Below are 26,622 nucleotides of genomic sequence, written 5' to 3'. Positions count from 1 at the left end.
ACAAAAGCTTGTGCTGCACAATGGAGGTGGTTGTTGGTGCAAAACTCCTTGAACCTCCTTTGGTACAATAGTACAAATGTCTATTTTTGCAAAAAACATCCAAATTATAAACAATCCCATTTCATTTATATGGTGCCAAATCACAACAACAGTCACCTTAATGTGTTTTATATTGTAAGGTAAAGACCCTACAGAACTACAGAGAGAACCCCACAATCAGACCACCCACTATGAGCAAGCACGACAGTGGGAAGGAAAAACCCCCTTTTAACAGGAAGAAACATTAAGCGGAATAAAATTCTCTACCGGGGTCTCCGGAGATCTTAAAATGAAACAGTTACACTTTTTCCATTTCATATCCATACATAACTGTATTTCCTATTTCATACAAGACACCACAGGACAAAGAAATATTAAAATTATTTTATTACAGATGATTCTTTATCCAGTAGCCCTCTTCCAACAAAAAATAGTAATTACAAACAAAATATTACATTTATCCCCTAAACTTTGCCTTTGAGTTTCATTTATACATTTTACTTTGTCATCTGTAAGGAATATCTTTTCTCTTCTGCTATGCAACATTCAGCTTTCTGCACAATCTATACATTTAATACAGTTTAATACAGATCTCTGGACCAGGGAGAATAAAACAGCAAGATCCACCAAATGACAGGAGATAAAAGGAATACTGATAAAACAGACTGTACAGAGACATAAGCCTGCCTCCCACCTACTTTCAGCAATAGCAGTCACCTCCTCCCCCAACCCAAACACTGAGAGTTGGGGGGGTGGATCACAGTAGACTCTTTAATCTGGTCAGTCACTTGTGCAATCAGTGCAACTGATCCAGTTCAGAGTGACCGAGGTCTAAAGGTAGACTGCCTCGCAAAACACCTGGGAGTTCTAGTAAACACAAGAGAAGGTCTAAAAGTCCACCGCTCGTTTGGCCCTCTGCAGACATCATCTGGAAATTAAAAACACCCCTTCTGGCATAAAAACACTAAAGAGCTGGGGGGAAAGTTGGTACAATGGCATACTGGCGCTTTGTTTCTGAGCCAAAAAAGAGATTCAAACTATTGAGTACAGGTTGGTACTCCCCCCCACACCAAAGGCAAATCATTAAGTGCAGTGTGAAAATGGTTTGTGTCGAACCATAAACAAACGGGGCTCTTGGTGCACAGATCAGAAAATGTAAGGTCAATGGACCCTACAAGACAAAAATGTTTACTGTCTACAGCAAGAATCTGGAAACAATTTTAGCCATTTCAGATTTTAACACTTCTTTTTTTTCCTTAAATAAAATCTTTAAAAAGACTTTTCCCCCTCATGTTATAACCTTTACTTTAGCTCCAAGTCCTTTAAAAACCACCAAGATATGAAGCAGAGAGGCTGAGTCTTCACTATGGGGTACAATGTCAGTAACACATAGCCAGTGCTCGAGCAAAGGCTCCACCTAACTAGTTTTCAAATTATGTGCAAAATCATCCTCATACACTACAAAACAAAGTGTTGCCGTTTACTCGAGGCAATCTGACCTACAGTTGTGTTGTTATCATTCACAACAGCATATCTGTAACAAGTTCGAGAACTCGCAGCTGCAAATAAGACAGTGAAAAACTCAGCAGCCGCGAATCGATCCATCGTTCAACTGCCGCCGCTCTAAAGCCACGCACCGCTGTGCCTGCATCGCAAGTTAACTCGTCTCTGATTTGTCGATTCGATCTCCACATGTTCAGATTCAAAATATACAATATTAACACGCTTTTCCTGTACATTCCACCTCTGCAGCAACATATAATGCATAAACTCTGTTTCACAATAACACTTTCCACCTTTAGCTTTACATCTCTATAATCCTTCTTTATAGATTTATAACATTTATATATATTTCTTTCTTCTTTTGTTTTACTTGAGAGAGCTCTTTCCACAAAGATCCAGGTGGGGAGCGAAGGAGCGAAGACCAAAAAAACCAAAACAAAAAGGAGGCTCCAGAGGGGAGGAAACGTAGGCGGAGGGATGCTGGGGGACAAGATCGGTGGTCAGAATGTGACATTGTGGTCATCAGGGGTGAGACAGAGCGGGGTGTCAGACCGGGGAAGGTTGCAGGGGCATGGCAGCGGAGATCCCAGCATCACCACCCATCCACTCTTCAAAAACGTTCAGCAGTCACCAACCAAGCTGAGGGCTAGTGAAGCTCCTCCTCACTCTGTGTTCATTTGTTTTCACTGTAGGGTCTTATAAGGTTTAAAAATAAATAAAGAAAGAAAATAACAAAGAAATAACAAAAAGGCATTTCGGGCAACTGTGAATAATAATACTTCCCAAAGCTTCACGGACGTTTTTATACATTAATAAATTTGCCTGCTGCTGCTGACTGTGTTGCCAATTTACATCCAACTCAGCTCACAAAGGCTAAGTGTGCTATTTTCAACGCACATGCATTTATAAACCAGGCTTACGTAATGTTTGCCTGGGCGAATAAAATGAATAGCCACTACATGTTTGTGTAAATGTGTCCGATTAACAATTAAGAGTGGGTGAAAGCCTACGCCAAAGTGCAAATCAAGACATTCAAGGCTCTAACTTGAGTGTTCTTGAGGTAGGCCAAAAGGCTTGTGTCATTTTTTTTTCTCTTTTCTTGTTGTTCCTAACTGCATAGTGCATCACTAAAATGGTGCCAAATCAGATTGAAATTGTATTGCAAACAAGTGATGAGTGAACACCAGTTTTGAAACTGTTCAAAGTTGAGGTTAGGTGCTGCTGAAAACCCATCTCTGTCATAGGGCCTGCAGACTAATAAGGATCCAAGTGCCCTTCAGACTGGCCTTCCACTGGGCAGGTGTGAGTGAAGGCCAGAGGCCTGTGGAAACCCAAGAGCTGAGATAACGGAGCTGAACACGAAGGACAAGTGGCTCCCTTGGCCACGTGGCATTAATGTCCACTGAACTGCCTTTCTCCGGCACAATGTGTTTCACTACACCACAGTATTGTTGGCATGAGTAGCTATAACGACAAATCCAACTCTGCACCTTTACCTTTGGCAGCTGGGCTCACGGTCCTCAAGAAACCTGCATGGCACTCGCACCAGAACGTACGCAGCTTTGTTTTCCATGAAAATGATCTCGCTGAAACTTCTCACGTCAAGTCAGCTGGATTAGCTTTGGAGCTGGAATTAATACTGTCACCACAACTGTCCCCCTGCACTGCAGCTAAACAGTCAGCAACACCCACAGCTATTCACTTACAACGACCTTCGCTCTCTTTCTCGGTCCATTAACTTCCTCAGCTGCGTCAAGCGTCGCTTGAAACAGTCCTTCCGTTCTCTAGTCTTCCCCCAACTACACATAAATAATCTAATTTAACTTTTCATCAGTTTAAATCTGGTTTGAAGGACAAGCTCAGCACCTTTGTGCACAATCGGTCCCACTTGGGTTTAAAACAATACTGTGAAACAGAAGATGGCAAACAAACCACTCTCAATAGAAAATTAACACACTAGTTTGGGATTGTGGCAACAGAGACTGATACGGCAGTAACAAACACACACAGCAGTGTATGCTGCAGTAAAAAAAAAAACAAAAAACAACAAGAAAACTACTATTGCACTACTGTAAATGGCCCTCGGGTATCTTATTAGTCTCAAGTCTTCTGGGTTTCCACAGACTGCTGCTAGCAGTACACTGATGTAGAGCAGTGGTGACAGGAGAGCGGCTGGGCTCAGGTAAACCCAGCCTCAGTACTGTGCAGTGCGAGATGTACTGTGGTATGTGCGTGATGCGTGTGTGTACAGTTATCTCGGAGCGAGATATTAGCTTTAAGACAATTTGTGTGTGCGTGTGTATTTTAGGTGTATGACAGGTGGGATCCATTGGAGATCTGAGAGGTGATGCTGGCGCTCCTGCTCATGCCCTGTTCACTCCTCCCCCCTGATGACGTCCTCCTCATAGCCTGCGGGCTGTTCCTCACCCCTCCCGCACCTCCTTGGCTACCCCTCTGACTACCCCCACCAGGGTGGTGGAGGCTCCAGGGTGGTGGGCCCCCAGCCAGCATGGGGTGACCCCAGGACTGCTGTGAGCTGGAGCCCCCCTGGTGATGACTATGGTGACTGCTTCCTCCACCTCCTCCCGGCCAGTGGCCTCCCCCCTGAGCCCCCTGGCCTCCTCCTCCTCCTCCCCAGCCTCCCTGAGAATCGGGAGCCAGGTTAGTGAGCACCATGTTGCTGAAGCCCAGTCGCATGGACTCCGAGTCAAAAGCCTCGATCTCTCGGGCCTGGCGCTCCAGCAGTGAGCGGATTCGCTCCAGACGATCGTTTTGCAGGGAAAGCATTTCCTCCTCGATCTGGGGACATAAACACAATGTGACACTGGAGAAAAAACAGGCAACTACATTGTTTGTATTACTGGCCAAACGTATGAACAATCCCAGCGTACTAAAGATAAAACAAACTGTATGTGCAACACCTACAGAGAATTGGTACATATAAATGCAGAGGTAACCGCAGTCCTGTCACTTCCCAACATGCACTCAGCCACATCCCGACATTAGACAAAGCCTATTCTTACTTTCTGCTCCAGCAGAGCCCGCCGCAGAGACACCCTCTGCTCCAGCTCCCTTCTCTCCTTGTCGTGCTGTGCGTCTGTCTGCATCTTGATTTTGCTCTGGTAAGCATTGAGCAGCTCAAGCTCCTGCTGCAACTGCATCCTCAGCACCTGACACTCCGCCTCCTGAGCTTCATCCAACCGCAGCTAAGGGAGGGAGCAAAGAAACAGACCTACATAAACGGGTTCTTCTGTGGCTGTTATGCATTAAGAAAACATTAAAGATGCCCTTCACAAATATATTAAACAAATTAGCTTTGAATAATCTATAGATACATTTTCACTATGTTGCTCAGAAATGACTTATGTTTGATAAATGTTGCAGATCTTCCTTTATGAAACTTACAGCCTGTGTGGAGAGCATTTCATTGATGGAGTGGTCATACTGCTCGGCGAGGATGGCCAGCTTCCTAGTCTGCTCCTCCTTCAGCCTCTTTAGGACAGCCTTGTGGTCGGACTTGGGTGTCGTCTCGAGCAGATGGTTCCTGAGGGCCTTGTACTGCCGAGTCTGCGTTTTGCAGGTCTCCTGAAACTGCTTCTTAATCTGAAGCTCCTTAGACTAAAGGGGAAAAATAAAAGTTGAATGAGATGAGAATAATTCCAGTTAAGTGTTGATAGTAAATTATTTGTTAAAGGAAAAAGAAACAGTCCCCATCTTTCTGTGTACCTTCAGGCTTTTGGGCTGCTGCCGGACCTCCATGACATGCTTGCGCCTCAGCTCCCTCTCCCTCCTCTTATTGTACTCCAGCTGGTTAGTGAGCTCTGTCTGGTGCTGGGTGCGTATCAGCTCTGCCCGGGCCTTCTGGATTGTTGCCAGATGCCTGAACTCCAGCTCCTGCATGGACTCGTGATGCCTCAGCAGCATTGCATGCTCCAGATCCTTCTGCGTTTGACGTTTGTTCAGCTCCTAAACAAACAAACAAAAACTCAAATACGTATCATAAAACTGTGATCTAAAGCGAGACTGTGTGCTGCTGGGTATATGTTTCTCCTGTTTCTCTCCACACCTCTCTGGCCAGGTCCTGCTCCACATTGTGTCTGGCGATGAGGATCCTGCGTTTGAACCGCCTACACTCCAGCTCCAGATACTGCCTCTGTCTCCTCAGCAGGTTAGCCTCCTCCTCAGCCTGGAAATAAACATTATGGTTTTGTAATAAATAACCATAGAACTCATACTGCCAAAAAAATAATAATAATAAAATAAATCAAAGAGACTCGGCAAATAAAGCTTTGTGGGGCAGACGAGTAAAAATCTCACTTGTTCTTTGAAGGGTACATATTGAGCGATCCTCACCTGGAAGTGTTGGATGTTCTCTTTCTGCTTGGACAGCCACTCCTGCTTCTCTTTTTTGGGTGTTGACTGGTTCTCACTCAGCTCCTGCCACACAGGTGTCGTTTAGCTTTTTTTTTTTTTTTAAATATGCAGGGATTCAGTTTGACACAAAAGCGTTTGAAGCCCTGCATTCCTTAACCTGCGCCGGTCAAAATTCACATCTCACAAATAACTATTTAAACCCACCTTCAAGCAAAAATAAATGAAGCGTGTTCCCGGTCTTTGTCTTGGATGATAATAAATTAAAAATATTTGAGTTCTCGACTGAAGTGAAATGTGTTTTTGTTTTTACCCTGCTAGCAAAATGGGAAACGGGGGTGAGATCCACTGTACTCATGTCTTAATCATCCGGGCCACATGGACTTTAGGCTGGAAAATTACGAAATAATTCTCAATTTTCAGGAACCATTTGAATTTCCTCTCTTGCCTAAAATGGTGGAGGAGTCATGGTAATGTGAAGCGCACATGGTAAAATCTAGGCAGAGCTGATTTTGTTCAGACAGCAGTACCCTGTGAATGCTTTATGAGACATGGCAGCAATCTCCTTGTAAAGCTCGTCTTCTCTTCTCTTCAAACCCATTACAATTATGTCTCTTGCACAAACGGAGTTACAGTCATTTAAAAAGCACTTGTAAATTAGTAGATGGTGAGCTAATAACTCAATAAAACTGAGACAAACATTGAATGAAAAAGCAGCCAATGTCCAAAGAAAAACTGAAAATCTGCAGAACCACTGAGTCAGACCACATTGATAAATTACAAGTCTGGCTCAGTGGAAGCAAAATATAAAGAAATGAGGGGTGACTCAGGACTTTTGTGCAGTACTGGATATTGTAAATTTACTAATTATTATTTATATTAAATTATAATTTAATTATAATTATTTAGTCTGATAAACAGGCTGCATTTATTATCTGCTGAGGCGGATGTGCGTTACCTCTTTGAGCTGCTCTTTGCGTAGTTTATACTCCCGCTTTTGCGACTCCAAGAAGCTGCTGAGCTCCTTCTTCTGCTGAACCTGAATGTGCTGCTGGAACTTCTTCTCATCGTTGGCAAACGTCTTCAGCTAAATCGAACATGAATGTAGTTTAATATCATAATGTGAGCATTTCGCTGTTGTCTCTACAGACTATTAACTGTGTTTTTCCTCTGAATTAATATTTTAGTTTCGTTTGTCTACATACGTCTTTTTCCAGGGCCGCTTGGTGTTTTTTAAGCAGCTTCTCCATCTCCTGGGTGAAGTTGTTCCTCTGACTCTCCAGCTCTTTGTCCAGCCTCAGCCTGTGCTCATCCATTTCCCCTTTCAGCTTGTTCTCCAGGGCCATTAGGTGCTTCTGATGTTGCCGCCTCATGCGTTTGTATCCTGACATCTGCTCCCTCAGCTCAGAGTCCTGCTCGTGTTCTTGCATCTCACGTGTCACCTACAATATGACGATGAAGAAGAATTATCAGAACGTTGTTGTTACACTAGGACATTCCACTTATCTGATTAGACACTTGTGCTTGTGAGTGGTAAACAAATCTACTCGCAAGTCTCCACCAAGGAATTTTAAACATTTGCTAAACATATAACACATAATATTTCAGTCCTTTTGTCAAATCAAAGGAAGGTTTATTAAGCAAATGTGTTCTTACAAGTGATGCTGTGCGTATAGTGGCAAAGTGCTCTCTGTTGCGGTAGTGCTTCCTCGGGGCCTGAGCTGGTGTTGGCTGGGGCTCAGTGGGCTCACTGGTGGCCGCTTGTTCCAAAGAGAGACTCTCTTCTTCCTCCTGGAGGGGGGTAAGACAACAGAATAATTGAGAAGATACACTACACAGTGTAACCGTGGAAAGAGCACATTAAAGACACTTGGAGCATTGACATGTATGCATGGTCTGAGAGAGTGAAGTGACGTAACTTGAGCCCAAGCTCCCAGCAAAGCCATGTGAGGCTTCAGGGCTCTAGACTAACTTTTTGACATGGGCGCACCGGTACGCCTAACTTTAAAAATTTAGGCGTACCGGCACAAAAGTTAGGTGCACTCAAATTTTTCAACCGCATCGCTTTACACCGCAGTTTTACATGTGCACTTTCTTTGGGGGGGAAGTCCATACAGACAATATTAATTTCTAAATTATTAACTAACAAACTTGTGCTTAAAGTGCTTTGTCAATATTGTAGAAAATGTTAAAAACTTAATCATCATCTTGGCCTCCTCTGACGACCTGTTTGCTGCTGTCTGCTGCTGAAAGGCCGTGGGGAGAGGGGACACTTGGGCAGTGCATTTATTGCAGCATATAATGTGTTTTCTGGATACACTGTGCTTTTTCAGCATTCAAATATTGATGGCACCGTGTCAGAGCACTGGCTATGAATTTCAGACAGATCAGGCCTTAACTTAACAAAAAAGTTATCAATAGTTCTTTTCATCTTTTCTTATTACCCACAGCTACAGTACATCCACTTCTCTCAGGCTTAGGCTGCTCACTAGGGCTGAGTATCATCACTGATTTCTATAATCCATTCAATTCCGGTTCTCAAAGTCCTGATTTGATTCAATTTAGCCTCAGACAGTCAGAAATATTATAATTCTGAGACTTCATCAGAATTGTGAAAATCACAGCAGATGCCTTTGTGTGAAAGTAACTGAGAATAAAGCACAGGAAAACATGAAGGAGATTTTCCTGGTCTGGCTTTTTATAGCAGATAACCTTAAAAATATTCTGCAATTTTGCATAATTTTAAGAAATTTAAATTTCTTCAGTATTGAACAGCAGAAATTAGGCTTTCTTGTCCGAGGTCATTTAAGTGAAAAAAGAAAAAGCGCTGTAAACAACGCTAGACTGGTGGGTAATAAGCGAATGAATAATGCAGAAAACAGATTTGAGACGGGAAACTGTTCCTGAAGTACAGAGAGAGAGAGAGCTGTGCAGGAAGTGTGATTTTTATCGTGGTGGAAGCAAAACAGCAAAAGTCAGAGGGAATTCATGACGACATTGATCAAATGTGAAGCGCAGTTTGCTGCTTCTTTTGCTGCAGGCTCGGTGAATTTTGGTTGGAGAGAGGCAAAACCTGCAGCTCAGAATCAGCGCAAAAAGACGTAAACACAGCGCGGACCCGAAGAATCGCTAAGCTCCGACAGCGTGTAGTGTTCAGGCCGTCGGGTGAGAAAGCCGAGAAAGACGAAGCTGATTCTGATGTGTTGGGTCCGCTCCGTGTTTAGGTCTTTGTGTGGAATCCGTTAATGAATTGATATCGCTTTATTCAAGCTACTCACCTCTCTCTTCCACCTGCACTTTCAACTGGACCATGGCCAATCAGAGAGGTCCCGCCCCTTACTATCTCTGATTGGTTTAGTCCACGATAGGGGCATAATGTGTGTCTGTTGTTGACCACACGGAGAGTTACAGAGATTTTTTTTTTTTGTTACCGGAACAGTTGGTCGCACCTGTACGACCAAATATTTATTTTTAGTCGCACCACTGAAAAATTTGGTCGCATTTGCGACCAAATTGGTCGCACTCTAGAGCCCTGGGCTTTATTATAAACTGAGATCAGAAGAATCCACCTTTAAATTGTTAGCATGTGTCCGAGTCGTTTCACCTACCGGTTTGAGGTGTATGACTGAACTGTTGGACATGACTGTGTGATCTCCTTCCATTAGGTCCAGCTCACTGCGGCTGTCCTGGGCTGCTTCATTCAGGCTGTTGACAGAGCTGCTCTGGGAGCTAGCGCTGATAGACATGCTGGGGATGGACTGATTACTGCCAACGCTATTCACCGTTCCTGTCCGACCTCCACCAGGCTCCAGGTCCTGAAGACAAAGCCGAAAGAGTGGCGCAGAGAAAGACGGCGTGCGAGGGAACAAGAGGAAGAACGAAAGACACAGGAGACGCAGACAGACATGCATACAAACAAGGCATTTAGAGTTACTGAGGAAAGCTCTTTTAAAGTGGCAAATTCATTTGTGTGCCCACATGAAGCCTGTTCTTGTCGCTCAAGTTTGGATGCTAGCCAGCAATCGTCCACACACCTCGTCTGCATCCTGGGCTTCTGAAGTGGGCCCATTGTGGGCCTCCTGAAGGAGGATCTTCTTCATCTTTCGGTACTGCAGGTTATCCAGCTCTCGTACGGCATCCTTGGTTCTCTGAATGAGGTCCATCAGCACAGAGTCTGGACGCTCACGTTGCAGAAACTCGTGCTGTGGGGCGGTGAAAGGAAAGTTACTTGCATGTCCATTTTTAACTGGTAGGTTTGAAAGTAACGTGACAGGAGACGGGGAAATAACATCAGAATGACATCAGAGTACATTTCAAATATTATGAATGTGATGATGGGATATTCAGTACTGCCAAAAGATATTGAATGCAAGTGATGAGGTCATAGCCCTGGGATTTAATGGGAGGATGACTCACGCCAGGCAAGGTTGTCTCATACTATGCCCGATCATTGCTGTCCCTTCTCCCTATGCCCCTAACCTCTATGCTGACCTGCACCAACAAAAGCCTTACAGCCCAGGCCTGGGTATACTGCTTCAGGATCAGCAACTCAAGAGCAACCACACCAGTTAAATTGGGGACAAAGGTGCTCAGGCATTGATTGATTAGTGTCAATCTAAGAGTGATGATCCCATTGGTGTGTGTTTACGCCTGAATATTAATATGTATATTCTTTGTCTGACAATGACACAAATTAATTGTTTTCAGGCAAAAAACAGGGGAAAATAAGCTGCATGTGTGAAGAGTCTTTTCTTGACTGATCAAATATATTTACATGTCAGAAGTTCTACTGAAACACAAGTGAAGCTTGGATTTTTACACTGCAGTCTCATAACATTAGATGAAATTTGCAAGTTAGCGTATAATAATAAGTTACAGTATCTGCAAACAAAAGAAACACCTACACGAACTGCTCTGTCATGGAAAGCTCCCAGCACACAGTTCCCAAACACATAAACACTGCACTAATACTACTGACAGACTGTGGATTATCTAGGAGGGAAGTAATTTCACAAATAAAACTGCTGGAACTTAACTTGCATCCTCTGTAAAAGCAGAGGGCTAGCCGCTTGATTATTATACACCTGTGACAACAACACTGAAAACACCTGAATTCAGAGGTCAAGAGGTGCAGCTTAATACCTTAATACTTTCCTGTCTTGTCTCTCGCCCCTCTTGGACATCACATTTTGGGTTGTCTAGACCAAAATACAATATTTTGCTCTACAGGGGCCTGATATCCACTTACGAGGACGTTATAATGCCACTGTTCTATCAAAATTTAAAACAAATGTCCTAATATGTGGATCTCATTTTTCTCAGAAACAAAAATCAGGTTAAAAAAAAAAAAAAAATTGAAAAAAAAATCTGGTAATTCTTTGTTTTTACATTCATCAGGTCCCAATCAGCCCAAATAGCAAAAAGAAACTAAGAATGCCACGAAAGAGTTCGGGAGGTTAAAGGAAGTTTTTCCTTCCCACTGTTGCCAAGTGCTTGCTCATAGGGGGGCGTCTGATTGTTGGGATTCTCTCTGTATTCATTGTAGGGTCTTTACCTTAAAATATAAAGCCCCTTGAGCGGTTGTGGTTTGGCACTAACCCTAAGCCCAAGATCCTCAAAAGGAACATGTGTTATATTAGTTAGTCAGAAATAAAAGTTAACCCTTAATATATAACATTAAAATCCCAGAATGAGTGCCACAATAGTTAAAATGTCAGCGCATAAGCTACTATTACATTTTGACAATGACTCTTCCTACCATGTGCCTGCTTACCAGAACCTCCATGTATAAGGGGAAGAAATGTGCACAAGAGCAGATCATCCAGACGACTGTCTGTGAAGCTATGACAGTTATGACAGCTAAGAATAATACCCAAGTAGATAAAGTCACGCATTTCCTCGTAAGATTAAAAGGCATTTGCTAGGCACTTTAATGCTGGGCATACACTGTGCGATTTTTGGCTTATTTTGAGCCGATTTTTCAGTCGTGCGACCGTTTTGGTTATCGGCCCGAGTTTCGCCTTCATCGTGTGTCGTGCATCGTGTAGTATACGTGGGGTAACAAGAAGCTTTTCTGTTAAAACCTTCATTTTATGGACGCACAGTGTGAGCACTCAGATCGCATCATAGCATCGGGCTGTATAGTGTGAGACCCTGCATCATGACCTACAAACTTCTAACCCCTGCGAGTCAATCGTGCAGTTTGAGCAGAAGCTGAATAAGGCGACTGAAGAAAAAAAACAAACAAAAACAAACAAACAAAAAAAAACCGCAGTGTTTGCTCAGCTTAAGGTGGTTAAGTTGGGCTACAACTCACATACAGGAAAACCACACTAAGCAGCAGCTAAAAACACATTTCAGCTGATCTTGATATAGGCACAGTTTTAGAAGTTGACATTTAAAAAAAAAACCAAAAAAAAAAAAAAAACCCCAAAAAGACAATGTGCAGTGTTTTCATACCCTAAGGGCAACTTCCATTAGCAACAGAGAGTCTATTAGCAGGCTAAACGACAGCTGCTCAGTGACTTAACGATGGACCCTGAAGTCACATCTCCATAGTAATTACAGCAAGCTCTGTGTGCATGTGTGTGTGTCTGTACATGTTTTGGTTGTGTGTGTCTCTGTCAGTTTATCCGGAAATGGAGGATTAAAGAATCAAAATAGAAGCTTATGTGAGGAGAGAACAGAGTGCAAACATCACAGGGAGCTTCATCAACAGAGGGCTCGTCAGTATCACATCTTAGCACAGTGACCCTGCTGCTCTCTGTCTGTGTTGCAGTGTACGGTACATCAGCACATGTGCGCACACTTACACCCAACATGTCGTCAGAGTGCGGTCGGTCCTGGGGGATTTTCTGAAGGCAAGAATCGATAAAGTTTCTAAAATCTTCTGACCTGGAACAAAGACGAGGAGAAGAGAGACTGTCAAAAAACAACGACACAGAGAGTGGGCATCAAAAACAAACATCATTATTTCAGCTACAAAACACTAGATATAGATAGAATAACTCTCTGCTGGCATCCACAAAAAATATACACCTTTGTTTCACATCCCCAGCAGACATCTGAATTTAACTACACAGACGATAAACTGTGAGTGCATGTGTGACACCTCACCATTCACTGGACTGCAGCGTGGGGCTCTCATTCTGCGCTATGTGGTATAAGGCACTCATTGCATTCATGTTAAACAAGGGAGGCTTCCTCTCCGCTGGAACAGAACGACATCAGTCAGACACCAATTTAATTACAGGGTGACTGGTATGAGTAAGTGAAGGGTTAAAGCTGCCTTTCACAACTGATGAGAAGTAAAAAAAAATACCCAACTGTGATCAGTAAACACTACTGATGCAACAAAACATCACAATCACTTTGTCAGGGAAAGAAAATCCTTAATCTTTCATTTCCAGTAAAAGTAACTTTCTCCTGCTGTTACATTTTTATTGATACAATAGAGGTGGCGTGGTGGTACACTATTAGCACTAGCACCACACAAGTTAAGATAACTGTTGATTCTATATTGGCCCACGGGTGTGAGGTAGATAAAGTTAAGACGCATAGAATAAAGCACTGTATGAATGTCTGGTTAAATGTGGGTTGCAGGTTAAAGTGCTTTGAGTTCTCAACAAGACTAGAAAATTAGCTTTATAAATGTCAGTTCAATCATACAAACACACTGTCACTCACCTAATTCTATACAGGTAATCCCTAAGGACCAGACGTCCACCTTTCCATCATACTGGCCTTCATCCATAGCTAGAATCACCTCTGGGGCCATCCTGGATAAATTCAAGGAAAAACATAAATCAGGACAAGGGATCAGACAAAAAGCCACATAATATAAATATAGGGTAAATTAATAGTAAATAAGGCAAGGTCAAAATCCTGTTACTGATTACAGTATCAAAGCATTTGACTATATCGGCAGGCATGGGTATGAATATGAAAATATACAATCAGTTCTGCTCAATCGCTGCTTTTAACAGACACCCACTTAAAGAATCGATAAATTCAGTTGCACGCAAAACATACACACACGCACGCTTACACTTACACTTTAACTTCATACAGATTTCACTTACCAATATGGCGTTCCCACAAAAGAGTTGGCAGGTGAGGCAATGGAGGCAGAGCCAAAATCTGCCAGTTTGACTTGGCCAGGCTCAGTCAGCAGGATGTTGCCAGCTTTCACATCCCTGAAAGAGAGAGAGAGAACATCACAGCATGTGGATAAGTGGAGAGATGTAGTGTTTACAGTTGCTTCCTAAGATACTTAAAATATCATAAAATAAAATAAACAGTTGATTGAGGACCTCACTCACCTGTGGATCATATTATGGGAATGAAGGTAGGCCAGCCCCTGCAGAGCACCATGTGTGATGGCAGCAATCTCAACTTCTTGTAAAGGTTTTTTATGAACTGCAGGAAAACAACCAGAACAATGTGAACTCACTCAAATATCCACATGTCATTTAGAAGAGTAAAAACAACTGTTTGCTTCTCACCTTCTAGCAGGTCAGAGGCCGAGCCAAGACAGTACTCCATCACCAGCTGGAAACATGACATCATTTTAAGAATAGCGGTGCTAGGCAGCGTGAGATTATGCATGCCTGTAAACTAGACTCACCCATGCTGTGTGCTCACGGAGGTAACATCCTTTATATTCTATACTGTTGGGGTGCCGGATCCTTTGGAGGAACTTCACCTCCTTTATGATGTCCTGCCATTTCTGTTGGTGAAATAAAAATTTAAATGGCAATCGTTGACTGGCTTAACGAACCAGAGGTGTCTGTGTCTGCAGCAAAGTTACTGATTCAAGAAAGTGAATTCCACTTTGCTGGAAGCTCAGAAACAGCACAATGTTCACCTATAACGTTCTTTTTATATTTGGATTTGGATTATTTGGCATCAATGCTTCATGATTTGCTGCATCAATTTGTGTTTTTTCGATCTATTTTCTGGCCACAATTTTCTCACCTCATTAGACTGTTTGCCACTGTAGGACATCTTTTTAATTGCCACCACCTCATTTGTGCGCACATCCCGTGCCTGGGAAACGAGAAGGACACTGTTGGTACATGCTGCAATCAGAACATACACTGTAACATTAATTATCTGCATTTGACATGTTGTTTATCAAGATCTCTTTAAAAGATGGAAGTAACTTTCGAGTCTGAAAAATGAAGCCAGGAGTATGTTTAACCTGCATTCTCCATAATGGCCAAAAGGCAGGGACACCTCTGAGGACATTTACATCCAAATAAACACTTTCCTGTGGAGTTTATGGGCTCAGTGTTACACTATTTAACTGATTTTATCACTTTTTAAAGTGAACAGGTTTTTGTTTTTTTTAAACCACTCATCTAATCCAAAGTGACTGTCTTTTGTTTGTGTCAGAGTAAAGATGCAGTTCTCTTACAAAGTAGACGGCGCCAAAGCTGCCATGGCCAATTTCTCGGAGGTCGGAGAAAAGCTTCTCTGGATCTTCTTTGAAGAAAAGCTCAGCCACCTCCGGATCCTTGAGGCTCCCTGCCCTTACGGAGGAGGGCATCCTGGTTAATGTAGTCCCTTATCACCCACGCAAAGGCGATGGGACTATCTGGCTGCTGAGCTATGGCAAAGCAGCTGAAGATTCATCTGCGGTAATCGATGACCCTAAGGAACCAGTACATGGGCGCCTGCATGGACAAAAAATGAGACAGAGACAGCGAGATGTGTTAGCAAGGACAAGATGAAACACATTGATCCTGCAGAGGAGGAACAAGAGTTTGACGATACCAGCAAGATGAGTCAAAGACCTTCAAAGAGGAAAGAAGGAAATCTGAGCACAACTTTGACCTAAAAGAAAGCAAAAATGAAATATTTTCTCAAACGCTTGTTTGCTCACAGGGTGACAGGGCAAGAATATAGCTTTATATTTCATGAAAAGAAAAACACAAAAGACCGAGTTGGTCAGAAAGGTCACCTCTGAACTATATTATACTTGGTGATTTTGGCCTTCAGCTACTGACACTAATTTAACCGCTGAGTCATCACTAGCACTGCCTCAGCAATTACTGTAGATCTTTAAACTACTGGGATGACTGGACAATACAAATATTCCAACACAAGAATTGATTTCATGTCCACTGCTATGAGCTGGCCTGCAGAAATGAAGGGTAAGCTGCACTGACTGATCAATCCTGGCATAGGGCTAAATATTTGCATCATCGGACTCACAACTAACACATTTACATATGCAAGATTAATACTGTTTACAAGCCTCATTCAAATTATGTACAAAAAAAAAAGCTATCCAGCTGACTGTTAAAAAAAAGAAAAGAAAGAAAAAGAATTGGGAAACAGAGTCCTCAAAGACAATAAATATTCTGGACAGAATGAAATACAAACTGTTAATATAAACATGCTTAAGTAAGAAAAACAGAGGTCTAGTCTTATTCTATTGGATTCTAGTGAATAGAGATTCAGATTTTTCTAATTCTGCCATAATGAAAAAAAGCAAATAAGCTTAAAACTTTGCTGTTAAGCAAACTTTTAAGCTTCATCAACAATAAACAGGGGTCAATTTAACTATACACGAAACATTTAATATACAGGTATTGACATTTTGCATACATGTGACCACTATCCATGGGACATTAACTTCTAAGCCAGCAGAAGTAGTTGAAGTTTGATAGCAGTTGCTGGAAAAATAAGTGCTCAAGCCCCATTCACACCTGTCAGTGACTGCTTGGCAACCACCTGTCGCTACCAAAAAGAATGCATTCTCCAACCAGTTGGCAAAAACCTCCTTGTGATTGCTTTGGTTGCTACCATATTGTGAGATTGCCTGTAGATTGTATCAATGTGACAGACTTGTCTACAAATACTGGCCAGCCGCTCTGCTCTCACTTTGGGAGTGTGGGACACAACCCGGGAATGGAGAAGGTTTGCCTTCAAAAGTAAAAGTTGCACCTTTTGAAACATGTTGACTACCGCGCTAAGGCACAACTTTTATTCTGAAGCTAAACCTTCTCTACTTCTCATTTGGCTGGTAGTTAGGGAGTATTTGAAGACAAATATGGAAAGGTTTTTTTGGTGCAGCACCTTCTTTGCAATCAATTTCACCGAGCGACAGCCAACAAACTCCAGGAACCACTTGCCAACCAGTTGTGGAATTAACATTGTTCCATAGCAACCAGTGATTATATCACATGCAATATGGTAGACAACTCTTAAGCACATACTTGACATCATGCATGGAACTTCAACAGCAAGGTTTTACTTGGTGTGAGATGCTAATGTGAACTTGTGTGAATTTCCCAAAATACACATGACATCCAGTCTCATGTTGGTCAAAGGGCCAACAGGAGTGCTGGACTGCCAAAGAAAAGCGAAACTATGCATTAGTGTTCCAATGAAAGGCAGTGCATAACATCTTCATGTCATGTGCTGCCAGTCAAGCTCATCAACATTTTTCAGTAACGATATGTAGCATGTACACAACAACATCTACATATGGCAGTTTTACCGCATTAAAAAAAAAGCAGATGGCACGGCCATGTTAACTTTAAAGTTAACGCTTAGAGATGTGATTACACATGTACCGTGTACTCTGAGATTTTGGGGATTTTGTGCGTGAAAGTAGAAAAGCTTCAAACCAGTGTTGCTGACAAATTAAGAAAAATATCAGCTCTAAGCTAAAAGCTCGTCGCAAAGTCAGAACGATATACTGACAAAGCATTCAGAGCAGCAGCAACAACCAAAAATGTTAACAACAGTCTGCTGTCAAAGTTTTCTGTGATTTTTTCTAGCAGACATGTGACTACACTTCCTCATAAATGCACCACACTGATCTCACAGATTGCTACAATGCACGGCTACAACATTACATGCTAACAAGCCTTTTATTTCTATTTAACATAAGCAATATTAACAAAGTCATTTATATATATTTAGTTATATATTTAAAACGGACTAGAATGAAACCATTTTAGTCATTACATTAAAAAAAATATATAAAAAAATAACACATAAAAAACATACAACAAAAACCCAAATAAATAATCTACTCTTAGGTTTCTTTTTTAATCAAAATAAATTATTATTAAACTTATTAGATGCATAACAATAACATTATTTTGGCAAACTATACTTATAGAAGTGATACTTGGCGGCACTTTCTATAGGTGAGTATATTTGGTAGTGTTGAATGGCAGCTTTGAAACAAATTTTATTCTCTCAACAGTTTAAAAAAAACAAACAAACATCTATTAGCTTAATCTTTACCTCACCTGTTTTCTTACATCTGTGCAAGACGGAGCTGCTTGAGCCCCATACTCAATAAATGCCAAACACAGAAGTATTGCGACCAGAAATGAACACAGATGCCTCATTTTGCTGAACCTCTGCACTCTTTTTTTGATCCACCATCTGTCTTTACTGTACTGATGAAAGTAGCCATAGAGCCCCTCACAGCTGTTAATGTTCGGTGATAGTACTTACTACCCTGCATTACTCAGCATACCCTTTAGGCCTCACTCACACAGCCCTAGAGATCTGTTGAAACCAACTGGCAGGAACTGGTGACAAGGGAAAAGTATGGTTTCTGGAACCGGATGGTCAGTGGTTGCTGAAGGTTGCTGGCATTCGCTAGCATGAAATTGATGACAGAGAGGTATACGGTCCTATACTGAAAATTGCTTTACATTGCTCTGGTCACTAGCAAGTTGCTGTGGTCATCAGTAATTTATATGGAAGATGCCATCTTGTTTGGAAACATTTGGAAACTATTCACCGAGCAATAGTGTGAAAGGTGAGATACAAAATGGAAAAGATTCTCCTTTAAAGTAAAATTGCTTGGTTCTATTGGTAAGGCACAACTTTAACTTTGAAGGCAAACATTTTCTGTTTCTGGTTTGTGTTGTGCCTTTTAGTCTCACTCCCACCTGGCAAGTATTTTCCAAGTGTTTGCAGACATGTCGCCCTTTTTTCAAGTGCACCTAGAATACATGGTGTTTGCAGACATGTTGGTATCTTCCATGTAAACTACAGAAGGCCACAGCAAAGTAATCACGAATCATTAACTCAATAACCAACCAGGGAATACATATTACACATTAATACACAACGACTGGTGTCTAGACCTGTGTGATTAAGGCTTTAGCGGTGTTATTTGGTAAATGTACAGTTACTAGTTTTCCAAACTATATACATTGTAATTACTTAAATTTTCCATGTTAAATATAATTCAGTGTAAATGAATTATATATTTTTTAACCACATTAGAACTGTACCTGATAAATATGGCCAGTTAATGCAATCATTGTCTCAGTGGAACCTTTAAAGCTACAACTTTTGACTATTCACCGTCATGGTGGTATTTAAAAAATGTGTGCCATCCAGGAAGTTAAAACTGGTACATCTAGTATACCGTCTAGCAGTTAGAAAGGTAACCGAAAGGTAATACAAATGTAACTACATAATTTCTCAATAGTGTTTTGCAGTGGTCATTTATTACAATGGTAATTTTTTCCCCTCTCATGCTAGATGCTTTTCTATTCACATAATTATTACACTTTAAAATGTAAAAGATGCAGGTTTTCTGTTAGTGTAATGAAGCATAACTTAAAAAACAGCAGTTAAAATGGTTAATTGCAATTAGGGCTGGGCCATATCATACCGTTCACGGTAATACCGATATAATGTTGGGCAAAGATAAGAAAATGAAATATCGCGATAGAATATGGGTAAAACTGCTTTGTATTTTTGTATTTCATTGTGGAAAATAATAAATATATTAAACACTAGAATATGGGTAAAACGCACATGCGCAGTGCCTTTGTTTTCATACGCACATGGCGGAAAAAGCATGGCGGCGACGGTCAGATACACAACAAAGCACTATTTTTGGTAGAGCATGCTAGCAGGCCGTCATTATTACCGTGTTGTTTGGAAAATACGGCACACTTAAAATCAATCCTTTGATTTTTCTGAAAATCGACAGCGCCCCTTATAATCCCGTGTGCCTTATGTATGAATTCTGGCTGTGTTTACTGACCTCGAAACGATTTTATGTGGTACACGGCGCTCGTAAATCTGTCAAATGTTTTAGTAGGACTTTGCTAAGCTACAAACCCACACTGCTTGATGGATTGTCGGAGCATTACGGCTATCGTAGGCAGGAGCCTATATATATGTATATATTTTAGCATTAGGGGAAATACAGAAACAAAAGGAGCAAAGATTAATTCTAATTTAAATAACACTGCAGAGAAGTGCGAATCAAGCACTGAACGCTGTCACATGACTAAATCTGGAAAAATCTGAGCTGCATTGCTAGATGTGTGTAAGCACATGCAATTATTAAGAGGAGAAGTGCTGGACACTGTTCTGCTTTACTGCTTGAGAAAATGGATTCTCTCTCGAAGAGTTATGCGAATTGATTTCCTCTGCACTGTAAAATTCACCATGATGCCTAATGAAGACGCAAGCAATACACAAACCTGAGTAGCAATGGGTGTGATTGAGAAGCGGGGGGAGAGAGAGAGAGAGCGAGAGAGAAATGGAGAAGGATAATAAATAATCAAATAAGTTATTGATTCCATAGTGAATTTCTCTCAGCTCCACAGGATTAGCTACAGTGGAGCAATGCTGTGGCCAGACGGCTCACCAACAGCAGAGAAAAATATGTACAGGATGTTCCAAAGAATTTTAATAGAAGCCAATTGAAACCCATCCTAAAACATCCATTACTACAACATAACACATTTTAATTACTGTTATTAATTAGACTCCAATTAACCTTTTTTTATTCTTGAAAGCGGATGATTCATAGTCTTATTTGGCAAGCTGCAATTACACCAATAATGGCTTTGAATACAAAATGTAATACCAGATTAAGTATGAAGGTTAACATTGCTCCACATGTTCTGGTAGCCACCACACTAAACATACTGTTGGAGCGATTACTCTTCCTTAGTTCCTCAACACATCCATGTTACACCCACATGCTTGTGTTTAGTTATTTTTGGGCGATTACACCCCCTCACTGCCTACTGTACTTGACTGGAGTTATTAACCAGAATACCTATGATCACCTATGGATATGCTTCCCCCCCTCAACAGAACTGCTGGAATTTAATAGTTTTGTTACGTTTGTTATATATACACACATATTCATACAAATGGTGCCTAGAAGATGCTTTATGCTGTACTGTTAAATAATTCAAAATAGGAATGCACTTAGTTGATACATCTCATGACGTGATCATGTATCAGCCTGATGTAACTGGTCCTAGTGAACTCCTCCTTATTCATTTCTTAGAACATTCTCAAAACACACGCTTAATTAACACACAATAATTAAAATCTTCTCAAGCCCAAAAGAGAAGCATGATTGTAGTTACAGCTCATAAACGACCCCAGTCGAGGTACTAATTTTTAAAAATGAAAAATGAAATATGTCATGTGTAACTCATCTGTGCTTGAACCAGTCAATAAACTGAGTTCATGCTTTGTTAATTACTCAGCCGCCCCATTAAAAAGAAAAACAATAACAACAGCACTGCAACATCATATAACTGTTTGTTCAGAGAAAATGTTAATTTAATGAACTGCATGTGATGTTATTAAAATGGCTTACACGCAACATTTGTATCCCTCTGGGATGGAGGGTGGGGTGTCCAAGCTCCTGCCTCCCAGACCGATTACAGATTGTGGCTTGCACTGAGTAGAGGAAGTGAACGCTCTCTAGCTAAGCTACCTAATGTCAACAACACATCTCAATTTCTCGTGCCATCGCAAAGCTGGTGATGGAGAGGAGAGACGCAGTGACCAAACGCTAAGAAGACTGAACCATCCAGTTTCTATCACAAAGCTCTATTTACACCCCTCCAGTTGCGACAAGTGTCAGGAGCGTCAACGACATGCCACAGTTACTCTGAACAAGAGAAGGGAAAACAAATGCATTTAAAATGGCCCCTTTAACAGCAAATACGGGCATCCACACACCAAAATACTCATATGTCTCAGTGGATGTGGTTCGTCAAACCGGATGGGCTCCTTGGTCTAAGGACTTTTTGGATTTGAGAATATGCATAAGTTCTGATAACATTAGATTACTACCTAATCTACAGGTCACATCTTAAATTCATCTGATTCCTGATCCATTTACTGTGCTGAAATAAAAGCAGGTCTCAATGGGTTATCAACAACAGAACAGGTGTATTTTTGGAGTCTGAAAAGGCATACAACCCGAGCAGGAAAAATGGGCTTGCGTGTGACTCAGGTGTACAAAAGCTCAACTGCTAGAAGTTTAACGTCATTGCTGTGTATTGCACAACTGTCAGAAAAACATGCTAGCCCTAATATGAAGAGCTGATAAACTCTAAGGCATACACTTTCATAGTACAAACTACTTCTTCATTCACATCCCTTACTTAAAACATGGTCAAATAGACTCTTTAAACCTTCAGTTAATTGTAATCAAAATAATTAGCAAAATCTGAGAGTGAACTTAAAGATTATGATTGGTTTTAAGATACAGGATGCACAATGTCAATCTTGAGACATTTTTGTCTCATTTTAAAGTGTGTATCCTCAGTTGATCACCTGAAAACAATAAAATAAATGTGCCTCCCTACCCCCGACTTCTTGCTCTCACTCTGACTCATCAAATATGTTGTTGGTCTCCAAGTGTTACGCAACCACCCTCAATTACAGACGTCTCCCCTTATTTCTCCTTATTATGGAAAAAAGAATCTCATTAAAAAATGAGTCTTATTATCTGTGTCGCTGACCACCGCTGATGTCAAAAGATTTTTTAAAACACACCCATGATGCACACAGATGTAATATATATTTTTTAAAAAAGGTATAGGTGCTACGGTTTACATCTCCACGATCATATCATTTTTTCCCCTCTCTACCATACTACTGAATGTTGAACGCCACAAATGGAACCTGAGGATCACTATCATGGTATCACTTATACCAGCTATAAAAAGATTAAATACAATAATAAGGCACTGTACAATCAATAAGCTAAGTAAGGTTCATGGTATTACATGTGAAAGCGTATTATATATTATTCACTACAATAAGGCAAGACTACTACTGGCTGCCTTTGATCTCAACTTGAGCAACCACTGCAGGCTTTGCTCTGGTGTCTAATCCAGTTTTCCTGAGGGCGCTTAAATCCATTATGCAGTTTGCTCATATTCAACATCACCCTGATATAACACTGGCAACAACTTTTTAAGGGCTTCTCCAGCAATCAAGACACTGGGCACCACTCACTGGTTTGTAGCTTGACAGTGTGAACGCACTGTTGTTCTGACAGTCATGCAGACATGTAAATGAACAACTGGCAGGTGATCAGATGAGACCAAGTTATAATGAACCTGGAAAGCAGACAGACAGGCAGCCTGCCAGAAAAATTAGTGATCAGTGAGTAGCAGAGAAAGTCCTGTTACATTGCACACAAAGATCTAGAGAAGGCATGTCAGCCACCAAGCCTGGGACATTTGAGAAATCACCCCAAACAAAGCGCAACGCCTTGGATGCATGATGAACTTGGTGCCACAACTCCGGCGTTACTGAACCACATTCAGTGCCGTGTTGCCTCCGTGTGCGGCTGGTCCTCTGTGTAATGCATAAGTTAGGCGACAAAGACGCAGATAAGCCAGGCAGAAGGGAAGCTTGCCGAGTAATATCCACTGTTACGCAATATCAACACTGAAAACTGAAGAATGCGATTCACGTCAATGCACTAAAAAAACAAAACAAAACAAAACAAAAAAAACCCCACACCAGCCGCCGACCGACGTGAGCGCTACCCGTTCTCGCACACGGCAACGATGATTTGTCAGACTGTGCTGGCCAACGCCGCTTGTAAACACAAAGCCAGTGAAAGCATGCGACATACATAGGATGAGCCTGGACCAATGTCACCTACCGCTACACTGCATAGCTTTTCAGACAGTACGAGGTCCCTTAGAGGTAAACAAACTTGTCAAGCAGACACCCTCCTCTCCTCAGAGGCGAGTTTCACTCAGTGTTGCCGTACAGCCACAGTGGACAAAAACAAAACGAGGGAGTGGCACTGCTTTCAACCATAGTTGCATAAAGCGGATTAGCATGCTAAAGCAGCTAGCTAACGCTGCTTAGGTAAAGCAATCTGTGCCCATCCTTTTACTACCATGATAACAACTCTCGATTTAGCTCCCCAGCATTTCCCCTTGTACATTTGGATCAATTAGAGACATGTCACATCGCCATTAAAAACATACTGTCTTCACACTAACAATGGGTGACTCAACTTGCCCAATAAGCGGGCTAAAAAAATCTGTTGATGTGACACACTGTAGAAGTTGTGACAGCAACTTTTGGTTAGCTGGAAAATAGCATCCTATTTGGCTGGCTAACTCGTAAGATAAGATATATTGAAATTAAGCTCCGTTGCAGTATATAGCGTTGGGAGAACAAATCAACACACACAGAGTAAACGTTAGCATAACGCTAAAGTTGGTTATCAACTCACCTTGTCAAGAAAAGAAAAATGAATCCACACAGGTTGAGATGAAGTGGGGGTATGAACGGCTGCTTAATCCGGTTACTCGGAAACAGAGCAGGGCAAGGTGTCTGTGGCTAAATCACGGGCAGGCAAAGCAATCCGGGCAAATCAGAGTGCGGAATTCGCTAGCCGATAAGTTAGCAATGCTAATTCGCTAATCTAACCGCATAATTGCCCTACCCAAATACAGACGGTCATTCTGCCCAGTCCGATTATTCTCCTTAGCAATAACCGATTTTCGTCAGCAAGTTAAAATAATAAATATTTATATGAAAGCGAAGCAAAGAGCTGAGCTGGATAACGATTGACTGCCAAGCTTAAACTGTCACAACGAGCTGCAGGAAAGGCAGGCAGGGTACTGGCCAACCAGCTAGCTGCTAACGTTAGGAAGCAGCTAGCAAAGTTTCTTTACAAATAAGCAGTTCCCCAAAAATGGCGGCGGAGAGAATCACCTCCCTTCCACCGTGAAGGAACCGAGGAGATAATGAAACAAACAGGAGTCCGAGCGGCTCAGGAGCCAGCTTTAACTGAAGCGAGAGTACACGTGTGACAGTTTTGGAGGTGGGGGGGTGGGGGACTCGCCGAGGTTGTTGTCCTGCTGCACCCCGCGGGCTAAATGTTGCCCCCTCTCTCCCTCCCTACAGTTTGCTTTGCCATCCAACAACTCCAAACACAGAGGTGTGTGTGGATGGAGAAAGTAATACACATAATGACTGTCAACATTCCCTTCCCCGCGATTTGTTCGACCTTATGCACTTTCAGACACTGAGCTGTATAGCTGTGTAGCTATATATATATATATATATATATATATATATATATATATATATATATATATATATATATATATAACATTTGTTTGTCTGTGGACAACAGACCACGTCCGTGGAAAAATGGAAAGAGTAGAGTTTATTTACGAGGACTTAATTCTAGCATACAGCTATGGAGAAATTGTGCATAGTCTATTATAATGACATTATTGTGTAACTACAAGATTCCCCTCCTCCCCAGTTTGTGCTCTGTGAGATTTACGGAATACTCCGGGTCGACCTGGAATAAAATACGAAGCAGGTTCGTGCAGATGACAGATGATCAGTCATGCTGTGTTTACATCAGGGGAGCAGCACACGCGTGGGTTTTTATTTACGCTGCCAAAAAACAATGGATGTCATTCAGATGTTCCAGCTGTGACGTACACAAAGCTTTACCAATAATTCAGAGGAAGCTCACACATGCAGCAGTACTCCGTACTGCGATATAGGATGTATATGCGCTGTGCTTGGCAGCAGAGAGGTTAAAGATGGACATTCCACAACAGGCTGCAGGCTGGGAAGCCAATCAGCTTCCAGAGCAGAACTCAAAGGGCTATGATTGGTTGCTTGGCATCCCTGTTGTCATGATGATGGGAATCAGGTCCTGCCTGTGTGGTCTGTATCCAGGCGCAGAAGTACACTGATACAGATGGATAGGCTGCAGATCTCGCAGGCCATGATGCGCAGATAAATCTATCTATCTATCTATCTATCACCCCCCCCCCCCCCCCCTCTTCACCCACCACTCAGAGTGTAATGACGCATTTGGGTTTGTTCAAACTAGAACTGAACATATTTGAGATGTGTTCTTGTGTAGAGATGCACTGAAGAATCATCTGCCCTCATGTTTCCCAGAGATACATGCACAAACAGATGCTTGTGGTCATGTGGCAGGGACTACCAGGAAGCACCCCCCCCCCGGGCACTCATTTTACACCGTTGCTACTTAAAAGTGCAGTAGCTGAATTTCCATTTACACCACAAATTTAAAGTTATACCACAGTAAGTCTATAACTATGTAGACTGTCTTCTGGGGGTGTCTGAGGATTATGGACATTACATCTCTTTTCCCCTCCTAGAGATTTCCAATTTATGTTGTTTATGATAACTGATTTACCCGACTCATCAGTTTGCCAATTGTCTTGTTTAAAGCAAACATTTATCAAGACACCCACAGGTCTTATATACATAACGGCTGTTGTTCCATCACTCCCACCTGTGTAATCTTCAGCTACCACACGAGGGCACACATGTGAAGCTTTTGGTATTCCATAGCCGGCTTGAAATGAGGACAAAGACCCCTAAATACAGACATTCTTCGAATCTCATGTATGAAGAAGAAAA

General features: G+C 41.8%; 1 protein-coding gene across 2 annotated transcripts; it reads right to left on the bottom strand.

The window, feature by feature from the left end:
- Positions 1-411: 411 nt before the first annotated feature.
- Positions 412-25,020, bottom strand: LOC146565851 (serine/threonine-protein kinase TAO1-like). 2 transcript variants are annotated; one of them, XM_085289262.1, is made up of 21 exons: positions 24,434-25,020; positions 15,332-15,590; positions 14,890-14,961; positions 14,540-14,641; positions 14,418-14,463; positions 14,235-14,331; positions 13,995-14,108; positions 13,600-13,691; positions 13,030-13,123; positions 12,726-12,807; positions 9,948-10,115; positions 9,522-9,728; positions 7,570-7,704; positions 7,119-7,355; positions 6,872-7,000; positions 5,896-5,979; positions 5,609-5,728; positions 5,269-5,508; positions 4,948-5,160; positions 4,566-4,748; positions 412-4,341 (listed from the first exon to the last, which is right to left on the bottom strand). In XM_085289262.1, exons 2-21 carry the CDS (start codon positions 15,461-15,463, stop codon positions 3,847-3,849), a joined length of 3,042 nt encoding a protein of 1,013 aa, XP_085145388.1. In that variant the 5' UTR covers positions 15,464-15,590; positions 24,434-25,020; the 3' UTR covers positions 412-3,846. The 2 variants fall into 2 exon arrangements, with proteins under 2 accessions (XP_085145388.1, XP_085145389.1); XM_085289263.1 differs by lacking the exon at positions 24,434-25,020 and adding an exon at positions 23,849-23,978.
- Positions 25,021-26,622: the final 1,602 nt, after the last annotated feature.

This window comes from Mchenga conophoros, linkage group LG10 (assembly GCF_057382185.1).
Source record: "Mchenga conophoros isolate Kocher_MC1m ecotype Shallow Benthic linkage group LG10, M_conophoros_male_GT1.1, whole genome shotgun sequence".
NCBI lineage: Eukaryota > Metazoa > Chordata > Actinopteri > Cichliformes > Cichlidae > Mchenga > Mchenga conophoros.
The sequence above is the reverse complement of the archived record's forward strand: the minus strand, read 5'-3'. Positions and strand labels throughout refer to the sequence as shown.